Source organism: Atractosteus spatula, chromosome 5 (assembly GCF_055471065.1).
Source record: "Atractosteus spatula isolate fAtrSpa1 chromosome 5, fAtrSpa1.hap1, whole genome shotgun sequence".
NCBI lineage: Eukaryota > Metazoa > Chordata > Actinopteri > Semionotiformes > Lepisosteidae > Atractosteus > Atractosteus spatula.
In genome coordinates this window covers 64,987,766-65,006,171 of record NC_142710.1, presented here as the reverse complement: position 1 = coordinate 65,006,171, position 18,406 = coordinate 64,987,766, and the positions used below count along the sequence as shown (strand labels likewise).

The 18,406-nt window shown below is 55.6% G+C and overlaps 1 protein-coding gene across 1 annotated transcript; it reads right to left on the bottom strand.

Annotated features, from left to right (window-relative positions):
• Positions 1 to 493: 493 nt before the first annotated feature.
• Positions 494 to 17,646, bottom strand: mst1 (macrophage stimulating 1). Its single transcript, XM_088917606.1, has 18 exons — positions 17,533 to 17,646; positions 14,360 to 14,504; positions 12,765 to 12,880; positions 12,134 to 12,248; positions 11,333 to 11,469; positions 10,225 to 10,345; positions 9,359 to 9,477; positions 8,431 to 8,599; positions 8,129 to 8,259; positions 7,553 to 7,655; positions 6,667 to 6,803; positions 6,452 to 6,484; positions 6,119 to 6,230; positions 4,575 to 4,652; positions 3,940 to 4,086; positions 3,626 to 3,732; positions 2,247 to 2,386; positions 494 to 1,075 (listed from the first exon to the last, which is right to left on the bottom strand). Exons 1-18 carry the CDS (start codon positions 17,585 to 17,587, stop codon positions 914 to 916), a joined length of 2,127 nt encoding a protein of 708 aa, XP_088773732.1. The 5' UTR covers positions 17,588 to 17,646; the 3' UTR covers positions 494 to 913.
• Between the last annotated feature and the right edge of the window lie 760 nt (positions 17,647 to 18,406).

The window sequence follows — 18,406 nt, the reverse complement described above, 5'->3', positions numbered from 1 at the left end:
TCTGGGCGTGCTAACATTATACAAGTTGTAAATGTGGAGTATTAAGTCTTCCATCATGTCCTCCCGTGTGCCAGTACTCCATGCAGATCCCTGTAGACCAGCAAAATCCTTTGGTATCTAACACTCAGCACTAACACAGTTAAGCTACAACTCACAGAAGCCCACGAGCTGGTGCAGGTTTTACTAAATGCTGTTTAAATGCGATCAAAGGTTGCGTCTATGTCATGCTGAAAAGGAACTGTTGAGTCTAGATTTGCACCTATTCTGCTTAAGGGGAAACTGAGAATGTGTAAGAGGGGTCATCCTGCCCAGCCCATCACAAGAGGACGATTACCAATAGCCAATCAAATCGTAAAGTTAGTGTGTCTTTGGGAGGAACATGCAAACTCCACGTGGAAGGTGCCTTAAACTGGACGGGAACCCAGGGACTAACTGCCGCAGCCCCCTGCGTGGGAGTCGAAATGTAACAACAAACGACGCAGAGACCGCTGATAATATTTGAGCTCAAAGATTCCTGTTGTTCAAATGAACCTAGGTGCCGTGCTCTTTAGGCGATGTATTTTTCTCTGCTTCTGAAGGTCTGCCGGAACGCGATGCGGGATCGGGCTCGGGGAAGCCCACTCCGGGGGGGGGGGGGGGAGAGGTTGCACGCACAGAAGACACGGGTGGGATGAGGCAAGGGGGGCACAACAGCAAGACCAGAGCGACCCAGAGCCAGAGTCCACCCCGTGCAGCGATGAGAGACGGCGCTGACGGCCGCACTGAAGGGCGCGGGGGGGACGTTTCGCATCTCCGCGTTACTCTGTCTCGCCTCGCGTGCGTCATGGTGAACTGCCAGTTTGTCTTTAAAGGATTTCAGACGTCTGGTCGTGCCCAGCTCGTCTCTGGGGCTCGGGGGGCTCCGGGCGGGTGTCTAAGCCAGCTCCATGACCTTCTTGATCCAGTCCACGTACACGGACACCCGGATGAAGATGTTGGGCTGGCCCTTGTGTCCACACCTCCTCATGGGGATCATGACTCCCTCCAGAACCCAGCAGTCACTGTTCTGGCAGGCAAGAGGGCCTCCGTAGTCCTTCTGTAGGAGTAAGACAGACAGAGAGCTCAGTCTCTCTGAGACAGACAGAGAGACAGGGACAGACCAGTCCCTCCGAGACAGACAGAGAGACAGAGACAGACCAGTCCCTCTGAGACAGACAGAGAGACAGGGACAGACCAGTCTCTCTGAGACAGACTGACAAGGGGAGATGGACAGGGACAGACCAGTCCCTCTGAGACAGACAGAGAGACAGGGACAGACCAGTCCCTCTGAGACAGACAGAGAGACAGAGACAGACCAGTCCCTCTGAGACAGACAGAGAGACAGAGACAGACCAGTCCCTCTGAGACAGACAGAGAGACAGAGACAGACCAGTCCCTCTGAGACAGACGGGGACAGATAGATAGACCAGTCCTTCTGAGACAGACTGACAAGGGGAGACGGACAGGGACAGACCAGTCCCTCTGAGACAGACGGGGACAGATAGACAGACCAGTCCTTCTGAGACAGACGGGGACAGATAGATAGACCAGTCCTTCTGAGACAGACTGACAAGGGGAGACGGACAGGGACAGACCAGTCCCTCTGAGACAGACGGGGACAGATAGATAGACCAGTCCTTCTGAGACAGACTGACAAGGGGAGACGGACAGGGACAGACCAGTCCCTCTGAGACAGACGGGGACAGATAGATAGACCAGTCCCTCTGAGACAGACTGACAAGGGGAGACGGACAGGGACAGACCAGTCCCTCTGAGACAGACGGGGACAGATAGATAGACCAGTCCTTCTGAGACAGACTGACAAGGGGAGACGGACAGGGACAGACCAGTCCCTCTGAGACAGACAAACAAATATTCAGACAGAGGTTGTTCTGCAGTAGACAGGAATGAGAGCACCTCCATGTGATGAAACTAGTGTTGAGGGACGAACTAAACCGATGTCCTCAAATTCTTACAGCCCTCAAATAACATCTGCTTAGGTTTTTTTTAACTGCATGCCAGGGACTCCCTTCCACAGATGAGCCTGGGTGAGTGGACCCCAGGGGTGCATGGGGTGCACACATGTGTCCAGGGCAGGCGAGCTGGTCGAGGGTCCAGGTTTCTCACCCTGGAGCTTGCTGGGGGAGAAACATCGCCTCTTGCTCCTAAAACTGAAACGCAGCAAGAGACAACAGGGGCGGCGGGGGGGGGCCGTCAGTCAGCTGTACCTCGCAGGCGCCCACAGGGATATGGATGGGCGCCGTGCACATCTCGTTCTCCTTCACGCGACCCCGGAAGAACTTGTTGCACTCCTTGTTGCTGAGAACTGGCATCTGGGCGACGTTCAGCACCGTTTCGTCCGCCGTGCCTGCGAGAAACGAGCACGACAAGGGGCGACCATGACACTACAGCAGTCCCTCTGGGGTCACAGGGTGGAAAACTCTGGGCTTCGAGGGGAGCAGTCTGCTGTGTGGAAGGGTGGTGAGGGCTGTGAGGGCTGTGGCCTCTTAAGAGAAGGGTTGCAGGTTCAAATCCTGAATGGTGAGCTGCTATTTTTACCCTTGCACGTAAGTCTGCCGGTAACATTCCCTGCTGCACCAAAGGGCATGTGTTTCAGTCACGCTGGATAAAAACACCAAGCAAAATAATAATTATAATATCTACTACTATAATAGTACCGCCCTGGCACCCTTTAAATGGTGGTTGTCGTGCATGCTTTCGGTGTACTGTAATCACTCCAGTGCCCAGCTGTACAGACAGCACTGTATGTTTAAAGAAGAAAATGACGGAAACAGTGTCCGCCGCCTTTTGCGAAAACCCGAAAGGACAGGGAGCATCGTACCGGAGACATAAAGCACACAGCAGCTTTATTAATGAGATGGAGTACATGACGCCATCAATTTGTGTTTATAAACTGGCTACTTTTCTTCTTTTGTGCCGCCCAGAGGACTTGCCAGCTGTTGCCAAAAGACGTTTTACGTCAGGACTTCAGCGCCCGCCTCTTGCCCCGGCTGAGGGCAGGCGGGTGGATGGGGGGGGGGGGCAGGGAAAGGAAACCACAGAGAGCAGGGCTTCCTCTTCCCACCCCTGCTACTCCTGATCCCAGGTTCGGCTGGCCTGCATTCCGGCGGCGCTCCGGATCGATTTTTCCGGAGTGGAAGATCCAGTGAAATTGACCCTTATTTTCAGCTCCTCAGTAGCTGCATCCTTTCTAGAGCCACAGGCCTATTTACAGGTGTGGCGCAGACCTGCTTCGCCGAGGGAAAGACAGCCTGGCCACGGGGACAAGGCCGAGCTTCATGCTCGTTAGGAGTAACGAGCTGAGGGGCTGCTGCTGGGGTCGTGATGAAGAGAAGGGGGCAGCAAGCAGGGGCTGCTGGGAATTTGGAGTGTGGAGCCTCGTGAGACTTAGCCGGAGCGAGGCAGGAGGACTTGACCTCTGCCCTGTACTTCTGTATATGGCGCTCCAATGAAGTATCCAAGGTCACTGAGTAGGTGGAGCACAGCTAGAAAAATCCCCAGTGGACAACAGGAACACCAGAACCAGGAAATTCCTAGGGTGCTGGAAAAGGCCCTATGCCCGGCCACGAGATGCGCCCCACCTTACCTTGGGTCTCCCCCCAGCCGGCGATCTCACACGTGTTGCCCTCCGGGACGATGAAGCGCTCGGGGGGCAGGCAGATCTGGGACACTCGCTCGTTGAACTGGGCAGGGCTGAGGAAGGAGAGACAGAGTGAACTGGACACTGTGAGAGGAGAGAGAGGGAGAGAGGGATAGAGAGGGAGAGAGAGAGGAGAAAGGGAAAGGGAGCATAGGAGAGAAGATAGAGGGATAGAGCGGGGGAAGGGAGCAGAGGAGAGAAGAGAGAGGCAGAGGAGTGAGAAGTGAAGATCAGGGCGGGGGAGAGAGAGAGAGCCCTACGTTTCCAGCTGCAGCATGACCAGGAACGACTCGGACGGCCCGCACACGATCTTGCTCAGAGGGATGTTCTGCTTGTTCGGCTCGCCCTCTTTCGGGTCCCGGAACAGCGTGCCCATCATGGCGGAGTACCCGGTCAAGTCGGCGTCGCTGCGAACCAATAGCACCGTCACCCGGGACCGGACCGGCACCCAGTCCCCCGTCTGACACAAGAGCTCACCCCAGACACCCTGCGCCTCGTCTCCTCGCCCTACACGGATATCGTTGTGCGACCGTCGGGGTTCTGCGCGGGCTCGTGCCCTCCGGCACCGGTTTCGTCCCGCAGCACCTGGGGCGTGAAGCCAGGTCTCCGGTGTAACGCAACAGGGAAGCAGCCGCACGAGCTAAAGGAGACCTCCCTCAGCCCAGGCAGCTGAGGTCCCTGCTAGGCGCAGGGAGGGCGCTGACATCACTGTGTCCGAACGAGCTCCGCTATGGTTGCACTTCTGCAGCGGTCCGATATCCTGCGCTCTCCATCGGAGCACCAACACCTCCTGAGCCACCCACCCGTTTTCTAACCCCTTTTTCTTTTTCTAACTTTTTCTTAGAAAGACAGGGTCACGGGGTCGCGGGGGAGCCTACCCCAGCAAGCACCTTACCAGGAGGAGAAGCACTGCCTCGTGCTGATGACCCACTTGGCGTCGACCAGGGAGCCGCCGCAGAAATGCTGACCTTTCCTGGGGGCGATGGCAGAAGATGTGACAAAATAATAACAATAATTCCTCACACTTATACAGCATTTCTTCTGGACACTCCACTCACAGCGCTGTACAGGTCATGGGGATCCCCTCCACCACCGCCAGCATGCAGCCCCACCTGGATGATGCTCCAGTCCGCTCCCCACACACCAGCTCTCAGTGGGGAGGAGAGCAGAGTGATGAAGCCAGTTCAGAGAGGTGGATCATCAGGAGGCCGTGACTGGTAAAGGCCAGGGGGAAATTTCGCCAGGACACCAGGGTAACACCCTCTACTCCTTTCGAGTGACACCCTGGGATTTCTAATGACCACAGAGAGTCGGGACAACTGGTTTTACATCTCAATCCGCTCCTTTTTGCAGTAATAGAGTCCCCATCACTAAAGTGGGCCATTAGGATCCACACAGGCCACAGGGTGAGCGCCCCCTACTGGCCCCACTAACACCTCTTCCAGCAGCAACCTCAGCTTGTCCCAAGGGGATTCCCCTCCAGGTACTGGCCAGGCTCCCACCTGCTGAGCTCCAGTGGGGCTGCCATCTGCAGAGTTGCAGGGCTGTGTGGCTGCTGGCTAAAGTTTGTCAATGCATTGGCCGGGAATCAAACCCAGGTCAACTGCTTGGAAGGTAAAATAGCCATGCGCACCACTAATCTGGCGAAAGGGGGACAAAGGAAGCACCCGTACGAAAAAGTCCGTTAATGTGCAGCCACTGTGAGAAGACATTTGAAGGGCTGTTGCGTTTCCTGAATGTGGTTTGGAGACCTCAGATCTTTCAAGCATCTTCACATGGTGGGAAAATGATGTCCGTGTTTTCCACTTCCAAACACAGTTCTAGAGCAGAGGGAACTGAAGGCCTCTGTACTAGATCCAGGATTCTGGAACGGGATCCTTTCCCGATCCAGGTCAGGCAGGTTCCCCTTCCACTGCTGGTCTTCATTGCTTAGTTATTATGCGATTAAGGGTTCCTATCGCCTATTTTGTTTAGATCTTCAGCAGCTGCCAGTTGAAAAGTTGAAAACCCTTAGAATTCCAGCTGCCCTTCCACAATCTAGAAACCCCCCGCCAGAAGCCAGAAGTGCAAAGATGTTATTTTCCACAAGGGATTTAAAGCACTCTAGAAACCCCCCAGTCACCTTGACTCCAGATGTCCCTGATCGCAAGAGCAAAAAAACAAACAAAACACTTCCCAGCAGGCCTTCGGAAAAGAGTGACTGAACTTTGCTCTTTTTTGCAGATTTGAGCAACTCTTGCCCCCGCTCCCCCCCATGACTGGGAGTGTTGGCATGAATGAACAAAAAACAGCAGCCACCTCGTGCACGGAGGGGCTTCATGCCCAGATTGTGCTCAAGGAGCAATGCTGCTCCATGTTTTCCTAACGGATGGGAAAGGTTTCGGCAGCCGGCGGACTCGTGTTTCTCGGGAGAGCCGCGCAGTGACGGGGCGCCCATACCTGTCGCGCAGGCTGATGGTCCAGGGCGAGTTGCCAGGCATGCCTCCCACGATCCGCGCCTTCATGTTCACCCGATCCTCCCTCTTCCCGCACTCAGTAAACTCCACCTTCTCTGCGGCAGATCCAGACAGGAGCAGGGAACGCCAGGGCAGGTAACGTTAAACACGCCAGAGGCAGGACCCATCCCATCGTGCCCAGCCACACACACACACACACACACACACACACACACACACACACGCCTTTCCCATTCCCGAACCAACACAACGCGCCCTGAGCGACCGCCACCCACATCCATCGGAAACGCTCACGGATCCCCCAGGGAAATCTCACCTGCTGGTTCCACGATGGAGACCTTCTCCCCAGCTGTGGAGGCACAGAGACAACAGAAACGTCAGTAGCTGATCGCACCCGAGACAGACAGGCAGCCGTGTTTCATAGCCCTAAATCGCCGACTCGGCGGGAATCGTTTACAGGGAGGGGGGCGAGCGAGGGGAGGAATCGTGGACAGGGGGGGACAGTGGTGGGGGAGGCAGCCCCGCCCTCACCGCACTGTTTGATGGCACAGTAGTCGAACTCCGTCTTGTGGTCGGTGGTGTAGCACCAGGGGCCGTGCCGGTCGCCGTCGGGGTTCCGGCAGTAGTTCTCGGTCAGGTTGGCGTGCGGGTGCGTTGTCGGGTTGATCCTGCGCGGGGAGAGAGAGACACACACACACGTGGGCCTCCCGAGTCATCTCTCTCACGCCGACCCAGGGCGCTCTGTGGCTGAGCTAAGTATACAGCACTGCCAGCAACGTGCCCTGACACACTGTCTGTCTGAGAGAGAGACACAGACAAGGCAGTACAGCATCTTCGCTTCGTCAGGTAAGTGCTGGTTTGCTTCATGCACTTAAAACACCTTCTTTTCTTACCTGTCCTCTTACAAACATGGGTACTGCATATAGACTTCCATCCTCCTGCCTGCAAGTGGTTGAAACTGTGCCTAAAGCTTGTCCCTTCAAGTAGAAAGATCCACAGCAGGGTGGTTTGGGGAGTGCAGAGGGGTAGGACCCTGGTCTAGTACAGGCTCGGTGACCACTGCCTGGACATAGAAGCTGGACTCGTGCTCAGAGAGAACAGGTTCAGGTTCAGATTCAATCCTGGCTGCTCAGAGAGGACAGACTCAGGGACTATAGCCTGGCCATAGAAACTGGGTGACAGGCAGTCCTGGGCTGCTCAGAGAGGACACTACACGGAAAAAATGGAGAAGAAAACACAACAGAGATGTTGCCCAGTATGTTACTCTTCCTGTCCCAGCCTGAGGAACAGAGAGTGAGCCTCTCAGATAGAATTAATAATACTAATGCTATTGCTCTAAATGTCTGTGCATGTTTGTGAGCAAGGGAATGTGAAGAGGAAGCAGGGGTGGTACTGGGCCCTCTCAGTCCAGACCTACTTGGTTCTGTGAGGCGTGTTGAGGGACCACTTCTGGCAGGTGATGCCTTTCCGGGTCTTGCGCACAGTGCCTTGGTAGTTTTTTCCATTTTCATGGTAACAGTCTGATGAGAGAGAAAGACAACCGTGGCTCACAGGGAGGCACAAAGCCGACAGCCTGACTGGAAGCATTTTTTTGCACCGTTTCTTGATTCCGTCCCGTTTTCTGAACAGTTTTGCAGATTTTTGCTACTTTGCAAAATTCACCCTGCATTTTCTAGCTAGTGGGCAACACAGTGGCACAGCGGTCAGCACTGCTGGGGCCCTGGGTTCAACTCTAGATCTGGGCTCCTATCTGTGTGGAGTCTGCATGTTCTCTCCGTGTTTGTACGGGTGTCCTCCCACAGTCCAAAGACTGGATGGGGACAAACGCTCAGATTCTGGATGGATGGATTTTCTATCCAGCTCTTCTGATCTTCCCGGTGCTGCATGGCAGAAGGAAAGGGGAACCTTCAGCACAGGCTCTGCACGTCACCCCGTTAGTCCAGCCACCTCCAAAACCCCCCCACATCCCCCCGACAGCTGCAGCGCCCCCTACCTTCCGCCTCAATGTCGTCGGCGCAGCGCTTGATCTGCAGGCAGAATGCCGTCCGCATCTCCGGCACGGAGGTGAAGCACCAGGGCGCCTCGGAGCCGTCGGGGTTCCGGCAGTAGTTTTCCTCCAGCCCCCTGCAGAGACCCGGAGGAAGAGAGCTGGCAGCGCCGTGCTTTCAGGACCGAAAGTTCTTCCCATTGCGATTTACACGTTGCAAATTTAAAATGGAATTTTTTTAAATCGCCGATCCTCTGCCCCCTCCCTCTCTCCCCCTCCCTCTGCCACCTCCCTGCCCCCTCTCTCACTTGCACTCATAGGCCTGTGGGTAGAAGGGGTGCTGGTGGGGGTACTGCGCGTCCCAGCGCTGGCAGGGGATGCCCGAGGTGGTCTCGTTGACCTTGCCGCGGTAGTCCTCCCCCCGGTTGCGGAAGCAGTAGGTGGTGTGGGTGGAGCGGGAGTGCTTCAGCATTTTCTCTGCGAGGACACAGAGAGGGAGAGAGAGAGAGGGGGCGAGGCGACGTCTGAGTGACTGAAAAACCATCACCGCACCGGCGCTGTGCCTCACAATGAAACTGAACCAAAACTGCACAGACGGGCAGATTTCACGCCCCCTGTGGGGGTGAAACCACAAGGGGGTGCCGTCTCCCCAGGGGGCATCTGCGAAGGCCTGGAGCAGGGGGGTCTCCGCCCGCCCCTGGGGGTCCCGGGGAGCCCCCGATCCAGCTCCTCTTCCAGATCACCCCACATCACCTGTGGAAGCCATCGATCGACTGAGCAAGCCAGGTTTCCATGGAGGGAACAGTGGTCCCCAAGGGCTGGAGGATATTCCGATCTCATTCCACATGATCTCTAGATGACTGCATTGCCATTTAATTGCTCATACTTAAACTTCCCCTGGCTTGTTTGATGGTGACCTATAAAAACTGTTGGACTGGGGCTCTGCGGGGCCGGGGATCAATATCTAGTGGAATTAAAGCAGCTGTGCTCCCCACTGGGGACCTGCCGATTGGGGTAGTCTCTATACATTTATTCCAGGGGTACCCAACCCGACTCCTAGGGACGGCTCCCGAGCATCCCATTCAGTAAGCAGCCCCTTAGGGGGCACAATATTAGTCATGTAAAATAATCGTCTGATGGCAGCTGGGCTGGAATGGAAACCAGGTGTGGATCTCGGGAGCAGGATTGGGAAGCCCTGGAGGAGTGAGTGCAGAGTGAGCGTGGAGAGCCCCTCACGGCACTTGCTGATCCGGCAGTCCTGCCTCTCCACTTTGGGGTCGGTGGTGTAGCACCAGGGCACGGGAGACGCGTCGGGGTTGCGGCAGTAGTTGTCGTCCAGACTCTTGTCGGGGTACCTGGGGACAGAGGACAGTGGTGGGGTGCATGAGGAGGCGAAGACCCCTGTTCTTTTCGCCAACGTGCCTCACCCCTCCGTTCCTGACACTCCGTCGTGCGTGGAAGTCTGACGGATTCAAGAGGCCCGCCATCAGGTCACATCGGTAACATATCCGCCTTAAACTGGAAAATCCTTATTTGTGGCCTCAGTACATACACTCGCGGAGCAGGGCAGTCCGCCGGTGTTTACTGACTCCAGAGTCGGGGCGCCTGTGGACCACCAGGGGTCAGCGGATCACAGGAGGAAAAAAATCTAATTGCTTTTCTACCTTTCTGACAGATAACGCCTTGTGTGGGAGCAGAGGGAGCAAACAGGGAAGCCCTTTCTCTCTGACAGTGCTTGGAAAGCCGGGGGTGGGCGCTGTTGATGGATCTAGGAGGAGGATAATAAAGCTGAGACCCCAAATTACGTGACACCGTTGTGCCCACAGACCTGCGGGGCTGTCCCAGTCGCACACGCTGACCCCAGGCTGTGGGCTTTTGCACCCTAGCCGTGGGACACCCCAAAGTATCTGTTCCACCTGAGCTCGGCTCTAATTGATTGATTCAGCTGCTTGTGTTTAACGGGACCCTTGTTCAGTTGTTTGCAGCTCCTAAACATGTAGTGTTTTCAAGACGCCTTTTAATGGAAGAGGAAGACGGCACGTGGCCTGAACCTGCAGGCGCAGGGGCTCTGCCGGGCCGGGCCGGGCCGGGCCGGTACCTACTTCTCGGGCTGGTATATGTGCTGGTGAGGGTACTGCTGGTCCCAGCGCTGGCACTCCAGCCCCTCCACCGTGTGGTCCACCTGCCCGCGATAATCCTCTCCGTTACACGTCATGCACACCTCTGAAGGAGAGGAGAGACAGGAGCAGGAGACAGGTCATGGAAAAGAGGTGGCCCCCCAGCCCCCGGCCCCCCCGCGTGGACCCAACACTTCCTGAGGGACCTCAAGCAGCCTCTGGGCGAGACTGAACCAGATTCCCCCACAATCCTCTGCATGAAGAAGCGTCTCCTCATTTGCAGACCTAAACACACCTGCCCTCAACCCTTAATCAGGAGCCCCGCCGGCAGGAAAAAGCCTCCGAACTTCAAAGAGAAGGAAAGGGAAGGTTTTCAGTGAGCAGCACCAGACGTGCAGGATGGAGGTGGACACTGGACATAGCTCGTCTCCCAAGGAGCCAGCTGGGAATAGCGGCCTACAACATTTCTGACTTCTTTCTTAGCCAATAGCAAACTCGTGCCTCATGTCAAACGGGCAGCATGCATTCCCAACAGGTAGTGCCGGTGATGCAGCTGGCCACCTCGCTGGTCACTTGAACCCAGAACCCAGCCTGTGAGCAGCGATCAGCAGGTCACACGGTGCTGTACTAACAGTTAACAACAGTTCAACTGTTCGTCTGACCCCATGTGACTCCACGCTCTGGGCGAGCCCTGTGGCAGAGCACTGCGTTCGCTCATGTGAGGATATTTTCTTCTTTATCAAAATAAACTTTATTTTTCTCAATAGTACTCACCAGTAAGCACACACTCATGCAAATTCATGCCATCTCTAGTACACACTCTTCTTAAAAAGGGCAATTGTCCTTTTTCAGTCAGAACAAGTGGATTCTGGGGCTGGATTTGCACGATAAGAGAGTCCCTCCAAGCCCCACCCCTTTCCCTTGTCCCGGCTCTGACACTGCGGTCATCCGGACCTCCGCAGGAGCTCAGGGAACAGGGCCCACAGTCCCTCCCAGCGCTCATGCTAGGATACGCAGGGTGATCTCCCAGCTTTGCCCCGCCCACAGCCCCGCCCAACGCAAGCCCAACGCAAAATCGCAAGGCGGGCCTCACCGTCTTCACAGCGCGGGATCCCGCAGGTCTCGTAGCGCCGCTCGGGGTCGGTGGTGTAGCACCAGGGGCCGCTGGGGTCTCCGTCGGGGTTCCGGCAGTAGTTCAGCTCCAGGCCATTTTTGGCGGAAGGGGTGTGTCTACATGGGGAGGGGCGGAGCTTGTTGCTGGGCGACCGGACTCGGGGGTGTGGCAAGTGGGGAACAATGGGGAAGTCGTGTCTTTGGCCACTTCAGAGCTTTCTGAAAGCTTTAAAGGCTTCAGGGACCGACAAGCACCCCTGATATAAAACTGGCAGCAAGCGCTTAAATTTCTCACCTCTCCCACAGCACTGTGCATCCAGCAGTCAACTTTTGTTGAGCTTTTTGTATAAGAATTGATGCAAATCTCAACACAGAAAAAGCAGGTTCCTGTCATAGTGGCTGCCAGACAGCTATATGTCAGTATGCCATGAACTTCTAAAAACAATGTAAAGATTAAAGAGATCCACATTATGTTAGTGCCTCCGTGTCTTCACTGCCAATGATCCTGAAGTCTATATTAATCAAACTGTCTAGTTCTGTCTGATCTGAACCGTCCCTGGACATGCCAGAAGAAATGGCGTAGAACAGCCCCTAACAGGAGGCGCACGCGGTTGCTCATGCAGGCTGGTGGGGCTTTCATAGCTGCAGGATTGCCTTTTTTCCAACTGGTGTGGGGTGGGGCTGGGAATGCTTCGCTCAAAAGCCGGAGGACTCATAAGCTGCACGGAAAGATCTCGCCTGGTGGGGGGCGCTCTCCCCCACCTCCCCTCCCCCACCTCACCTGTGGTCGTGGGGGAACTTGGACCACCACTGCTGGCATTCGCGCCCACTCACGGTCTTGGACACCTTGCCCCGATAGGTCGTGCCTTTTCCCACGATGCACTGCCGCAGGTAATCTGCGGAGAGACAGAGATTAGGTGATGACGGGTTAGCCGGCAGCCGGGAGCCCACATTGCCTCATTCTGGGCGCAAGGCTCCTGGATTTCCTCTGAGATGACATTTACAGCTCAGGAGGACTTCTCCTTTTCCTTTTCCTAAAGCCTCTAATTTCACCTTCCAGATGCAAACCCACTCAGAACAGCAGGACTGCGTGAGTCCTCTTCCGCTCCCAGTCAAGGCAGGGAAAGAACCTACGTTAAAGGGGGCCCGGATGTTGAATTACATGCAGCTCCCGCAGTATTCGGATCCACAAGCCCTCTTCAATCAAGTGTGGGAAACGTGCTTATTGAACAGCAAACCCACAGGAGAAGAAACATTTGCTTCATCTAAGTGACGGCTGTGCTGTCACGGGTCAGAGGTCAGAGGTCAAAGGGCACACTCGTCTCTCCCGACTGGGGCACGAATGGGGCCCGTCAGCTAATCGGAGGCCTTGCAGGAACGCACGCGGGCCTGATGACAGGGGCGCGGCTCACCTTTCTTCTCGTACAGGTCCGAGTTGACATTTCTCTTCACCTCGGCGCTGTTGGTGTCCCGGATCCACGGCAGGAGCTTGCAGGTGACGGAGGGGCGAGTCTCGTAATTGAAGGCTCTGTGGGGGTGGAGGGGGGGAGAGGGCCAATGACAGACACCGGATCCCCCAGGCTTACATGAGTAAACACAACACGGACGTGCGAGTGAGCGACGGAACCGGCTGCTCCCTGAGGAAGCGGACGCCTGGATAGCAATCGTCCCGGAGCAGCTGCAGAGGGATGCCGGGGTGAACGCACGAGCCGGATGTGACCAGCGTTCCCCGCGACTGGCTGCACAACAGCTTGCAGAGCTGGGCACGACTCAGGCCGCTCAGGCTGGGCTCTGGGAAGCACCGGGTGTAGCAGGCGACAGAAGGGCACAGCCCCTCGCCAGGAGAGCACTCCAGAGGAGTGCCAGTGTGGCCCCTTCTGGGGCAGCTGCCTGTAGGCCTGCAGGCCCGCAGTAGGTGTCTAGCCATTGGCAATTCAAAACTGAGGGGGAATGAGTAGAAATAGCTTAGAATTCATTAGTTTAAAGAGAGCAGTAATATCAGAGAATTATTTAAAAGTAATGGAAATATGAAATACCATGACAATGTACTGTATCCCATATTGATCGTCTCCTACAAATTGTAGACAGATAAACAGAAGACCCCAGTGCACAGGAGAATAATCTGGTTTTCCCCTTAAACTTTGTGGTGTCGTACTTCTGTGCAAGCATCCAGCTCACAAGGCCAGAACCACGCCAAATACAGAAATACTGCAGTGTTTGTGTATGCTCTCTTTAGTGCTTGGTGTTGTGATGCCTACATACTGTCTCAGTACCAGGGCTGCTCATTTCACTACTGCAGGGCGGTTTGGACATTACTCAAGAGCTGGCTGGTTTGCTCCAGACTCTGTATTTGTCACTGTATTTGGACCTGTAATGGCAGGCTGCAATTAAGCAATGTCGTGCATGCTGGTTAAGCCATGACATCATTGGGCCAGTCTGGGCGACCATAGTGATGAGGTCATAATGACCCCCCAGAACAACAGCATGTCACCCAGGTCCTGGAGAACACAGTGGAAGACAGGAGCTGGAGCCACCAGCTGCCCCTGGGGTTACAGAATGGTTTTATTCAGGTTGTCGATATTTTTAAACTCCTTTCACACTACTTAATTTAATCAGCGTAACAGCATGAATGCCTTTTGGGGGAGGGGTCCTGGCAGATTGCAACCTTTATTTTATAGCCAAGAGCGCAAGAACACAGGGTCTTTGAGGATGGCTTACTCCCCTTTGCCTTTCAGCATCACTGTTTGTGGTCGACAGGAAGCGGACCTGCTTCTTCCCTGACTGACAGGAGCTGGCGCCCACCCCGGCCAGCAGAGCCCTCACATCTCACGACCAGGTGGTCTGTAAGCTCCTTGGCCTCCAGCTGGGAGCGAAGCCGACTGGCTGTCTGAAGAAGACCCCTGACTTCAGCTCTGTGTTTTCAGCAGCCCGTGCGAAATCATGCAGTTAGTGCGCCCTGCCCCCAGAGTGTCGACTGGCTGTGCCCAGGTTCTCCGCGCCACATTACCTGCAGTCCAGGGACTCGGAGCACTGCTTGGCACACTCCTCGAGACTCACGCCAGGAAACGGCCGCACTCGGTCCACGCTGCCTTTCAAGGGTACCAGTTCACGCCCCTCCGAGCGCTGGAAGTCATTCAGGGGGCTCCGGTATCCTGTCAGAACACACACACACACACACACACAGCGTCTCCGTCAAGGGTCTGGGGACGCCACGCCGCTGGCCTCTGCTCTCCCAGCCCATTGCGGGGCTCCGCCCAAGCTTTTCCGTGAGCGCCCCACTGATCCATAGCAACAGAACCAACATCCAGCCACATTCTAACCTCCGCATCCAGTCTGGAGCCCATCCCAGCAAGCAGCAGGAGCAAGGCGGGGTACACCCTGGGCGGGACGCCCATCCAGCGCAGAGAAACAGAACCAACGCTAACCAAGCGATTCGGTTTATACTTCCGTTAACTGGGCTTCGGTTTTCTCCCAGACACAGCTTCCTGTATTCCGCTGGCCTTCAGCACGGGCTTCCTTTCTGTGCAAAGTTACAGCACGCGGGGGATGAGACACGGATGTCCGACCCCGGTCCTGCAGGGCCTGGGTGTCTGCAGGTTCTCTAGGCCTGTCCAAAGCACCAGAACTTGAAGTTCTGGAAGACGCCATCAAACCAGACCCCTTAAGCCCGCAGAGGAGCTGCTTTAGCTCCGTAAGAGCCGAGTCAGAATGAAAATCTGCAGACAGGTGAAACACAAACCTGGAGAAGGCTCAGAGAGTTGAGACATTGTGTTTCTTCCTTTATACTTTCCAGGGTGGTACTAACCTCGTTCCCCTCAGATCAGCGATGGTGCAAACACCATGAATCCTACGCGACCAGAGCTCACGTCAGAGGCCCCTCTGTCCCTTTAAGTCAGAGCAGCGCGGAGGGCGGCGGGTTTAGCCTGGGACTCAAGGTTAGCAAACAGCAGCGCCTGCGGCTGTGGGACTGTCTGCTCGCTGCACAGCCGAGGTCAGCCAGGGAGCCCCAGTGACACCGCGGTCAGCGCGTCCCCGCGGAGCAACAGGTGCACAGCAGAGGCTCCGGTGAGGTCCGTGGACGAGCTCCGAGAGGGTCCCGCGGCTCGGCCATCACTAGGGCAAGGGGCGCTGCATCGCCGTTCATGAAAGTGGAGGGGCGGCAGTCTGTTAGATCGGAGGGGACACTGACCCCGCTGGACACAGCGCACTTCCCGGCGTGCGGGCTGAGCGTCTCGGGTTGGAGCAGTTACTAGCCGACTGGGACTGAGGCTCCGCCCACAGCGGCACGGCTCGGCCTGGACACCTGTGGGTCTGGTGAAAGAGGCACCTCCCGGGTGACAGCCTAAGAGCCCTCACGGGCTCGCCATGACATCTGGGAGAGACTCTCCAGCGAGGGGCAGTGGCATCTGCAGCAGGTCGGAAGATGATTGGCTCTGACAGGGAAGGGGCGTATCCAAAGGGGGGGGGCGTGTCTACAATAGGTGGAGTAAATACAGTAACAAAACTGGCAGCTCCAATTTGAAAGTATTGCTACTGAAAACTGGCCCTGGTTCGAGTGAGGGCGTGTCTTCCCAGCGATGGACTGGTGTCCTGTCCAGGGTGCACCACGCCTCGCTCCCACTGCTCGCTGGGATGGGCTCCTGCACTGGATGAAGCAAACCAAGGGAGGGGGGCACCAGCCCCTGGAGAACGGCATGCCCAGCTGTGTAGGCAGGGGCAGTGGCGTGCTGTGGGCTCTGGGGGTTGGGTGAGGAGCTCAGTGCCAGAGGGACACGGAACAGCTGTGCTCCCTAATCAGTATCACCTGGGCCTGCTGTTCCTTGCTAAGCCGGGTCTCGGGACACTACGAAAGGACACAGGGTCAATCCAGACAAACGTTCTTCCTGAACTCCCACACAATCCAAACAACTCCCCCCCCCCCGCTGCCTCAACGTCCCGGGACACCTCATTCCTCGCTCTTATCCGCTCATCCCTTCCAGGAACGCCGGGGGGGAGTCTGTTTACCGCAAGAGCGCCGCCCACAACAAACTGTGTGTCCCGGGCTCGCATCCAACTCCAATATCCCCACCCCCACCCCAAACAATCTGTGCCCCCCCTCCGAAGAGCTCACGCGCCGTTATCTCAGGGACGCGATATTGCTCTTTAGAAAATGATTTCTATGCGACACCTAGGGACCCGAGATGCAGACAGCCGTCGGGTGCTTTTCTTCGGGATCCGGACTCCCGTGTGAACATGACCTAAGCTTTCATTCACGTGGTGACAGTACTTTTATTTATTTATTTTTTTTGCATGACTCTCATCCCTTGGAAGCTCATGAAATACGCCGAAAAACTTATACTGACACACACACACACGCAGGCACGCAAACAATGAGCTCCCTTTTTTCATCCATATCATAATAAGCACAGACAAAAACATGCACGCAGGAGCTGCCTGAATCGTTAAGTCTCCTGAAAAGTTCAAGACCGATTCTTCTCCTACCGTGAGCTTAACTGCAATCGTTATGTTTCATTCGGAGCGGTGGGCAAAACGTAAGGGCAAGGAGTTATTTCAAGAAATGTGGAAATCGGAGTCTGAAACCTCCGATTCTTTTCCACACTTGAGTGTCGCCTCTTTGTACAACAGAATTCCAGCTGTCAAACGTATCGGTCCCCTTCATTTCCGTGGGCTGATTTTCATCGCTATTGCGACATGGGCACTGCAGAACCAGACCCGATCAACGAAACCAAAACAACCATTCAAGGAATCGATTATTCCGACGCCGATGGAGAGATGATAAAGTCGCTCCACCCGAGTTCTCGCCTGACTCAACCAAGTCTTTATCCCCCTAATGGGTGAAATGCCACATTCTCCCCCAGGTCTCTCCAGACTAGTGATGATTCAGGCACGCTGGCCAGCGGGGGGGATTAAAGACTGCCTTGCAGGGCTGTCGTAACCCCCAGGTGACTCCTTTATTCACCACAGGGACTCCGGGACTTTAAATCTGCTCGTGTCCCCCGCTTTTCAGAGCCCGCATAACATCAGCTGGGCCTGATGCTTATTGTCCAAAGAGCTGATGTGGAAAAGCAGTCTTGAGATGAAGGCGAGCAAGCAAGGCAACGAAGCGCCCGACGCTCTTCTATCCGGTAAAAACAAACGGGCAATTTCCCCAAAAGAACGGTGAGCAGGAGTCCTTCTTACCTGTAACAAGGCCGCCACAGACCGCCGCTGTCAAACAGAAGAAAAACGGTTGCATTTCGAGCTGATCTGGGTCTGGAGCGCTCTCCTCGGTGCTCTGCGCGGTGGCGTGCTGGGGGCGCTGGCTGGGGAGGCGGACTTTGGTAGCAGAAACAGTCCAGCTGTTTGTTTTTTTTTTCCAGAAGTCGGGCGGTCTCGTGTTAAAAGGCACCATCTGTCGGCGGACCTGTGACTGGTTTACCGCTACGTACGTCCCCCGGCACAGCTGCGCTTTGCTGGTGCTCTTCTGGTTTTGCGCGCTGGCCTAACCCCCTCAGCGTTGGCAAAAGCCGAAAATACCGTGGCCTTTCGTGGAAAATGCCCATCGCGTGGAAAAAAAAAACAACAAAACACGCAAATATTGCCCCCAAGCGTGGGTAGCGAGGGGAGTGTGAGGGACACGATGGAATCTGTTCTCTGACACAGCGCGGAACAAAGTGGCTTCAGCGCTGCTGCCTCACAGATGTTGGGTCCGGGGTTCGCTGCCGGACCGGCGCTCCTTCGGTGGGGAGACTGCATGCTGTCCGTCTTGGCTGCGCTGGGACTGGCCGCGCGAGAATGACCAAGCACGGGCTTGAAGACGGCATGTCTCTCGCTGTAGTTGTCACGGCTAGGCCACCGGCCCCTAGGACTCAAGAAATCCTACACCCCCTCTACCAATCAATCAGTCAGTCAATCAATCAATCAATCAATCAAAGTTTATTGATCGAATGCACAACAATACAGCGTGCGGCAGTAGTCGCTGGCAAGGAAATGTCTTTTCTACGAGCTCACGGGGGGGATAAAAATCACAAAATTAAAGTTGCAAAATAATAGATAATAGCGCAATAGAAATGGA

Excerpts from the sequence above, each read along its gene's own strand:
- mst1 (XM_088917606.1), bottom strand. The coding sequence starts at position 17,587 with ATGCAACCGTTTTTCTTCTGTTTGACAGCGGCGGTCTGTGGCGGCCTT. Across the intron at positions 12,881-14,359 it reads TCCGAGTCCCTGGACTGCAG|AGCCTTCAATTACGAGACTC; the intron begins GTAATGTGGCGC and ends CCACCCCCACAG. Across the intron at positions 4,653-6,118 it reads ACCATCAGCCTGCGCGACAG|GAAAGGTCAGCATTTCTGCG; the intron begins GTATGGGCGCCC and ends CATCGCCCCCAG.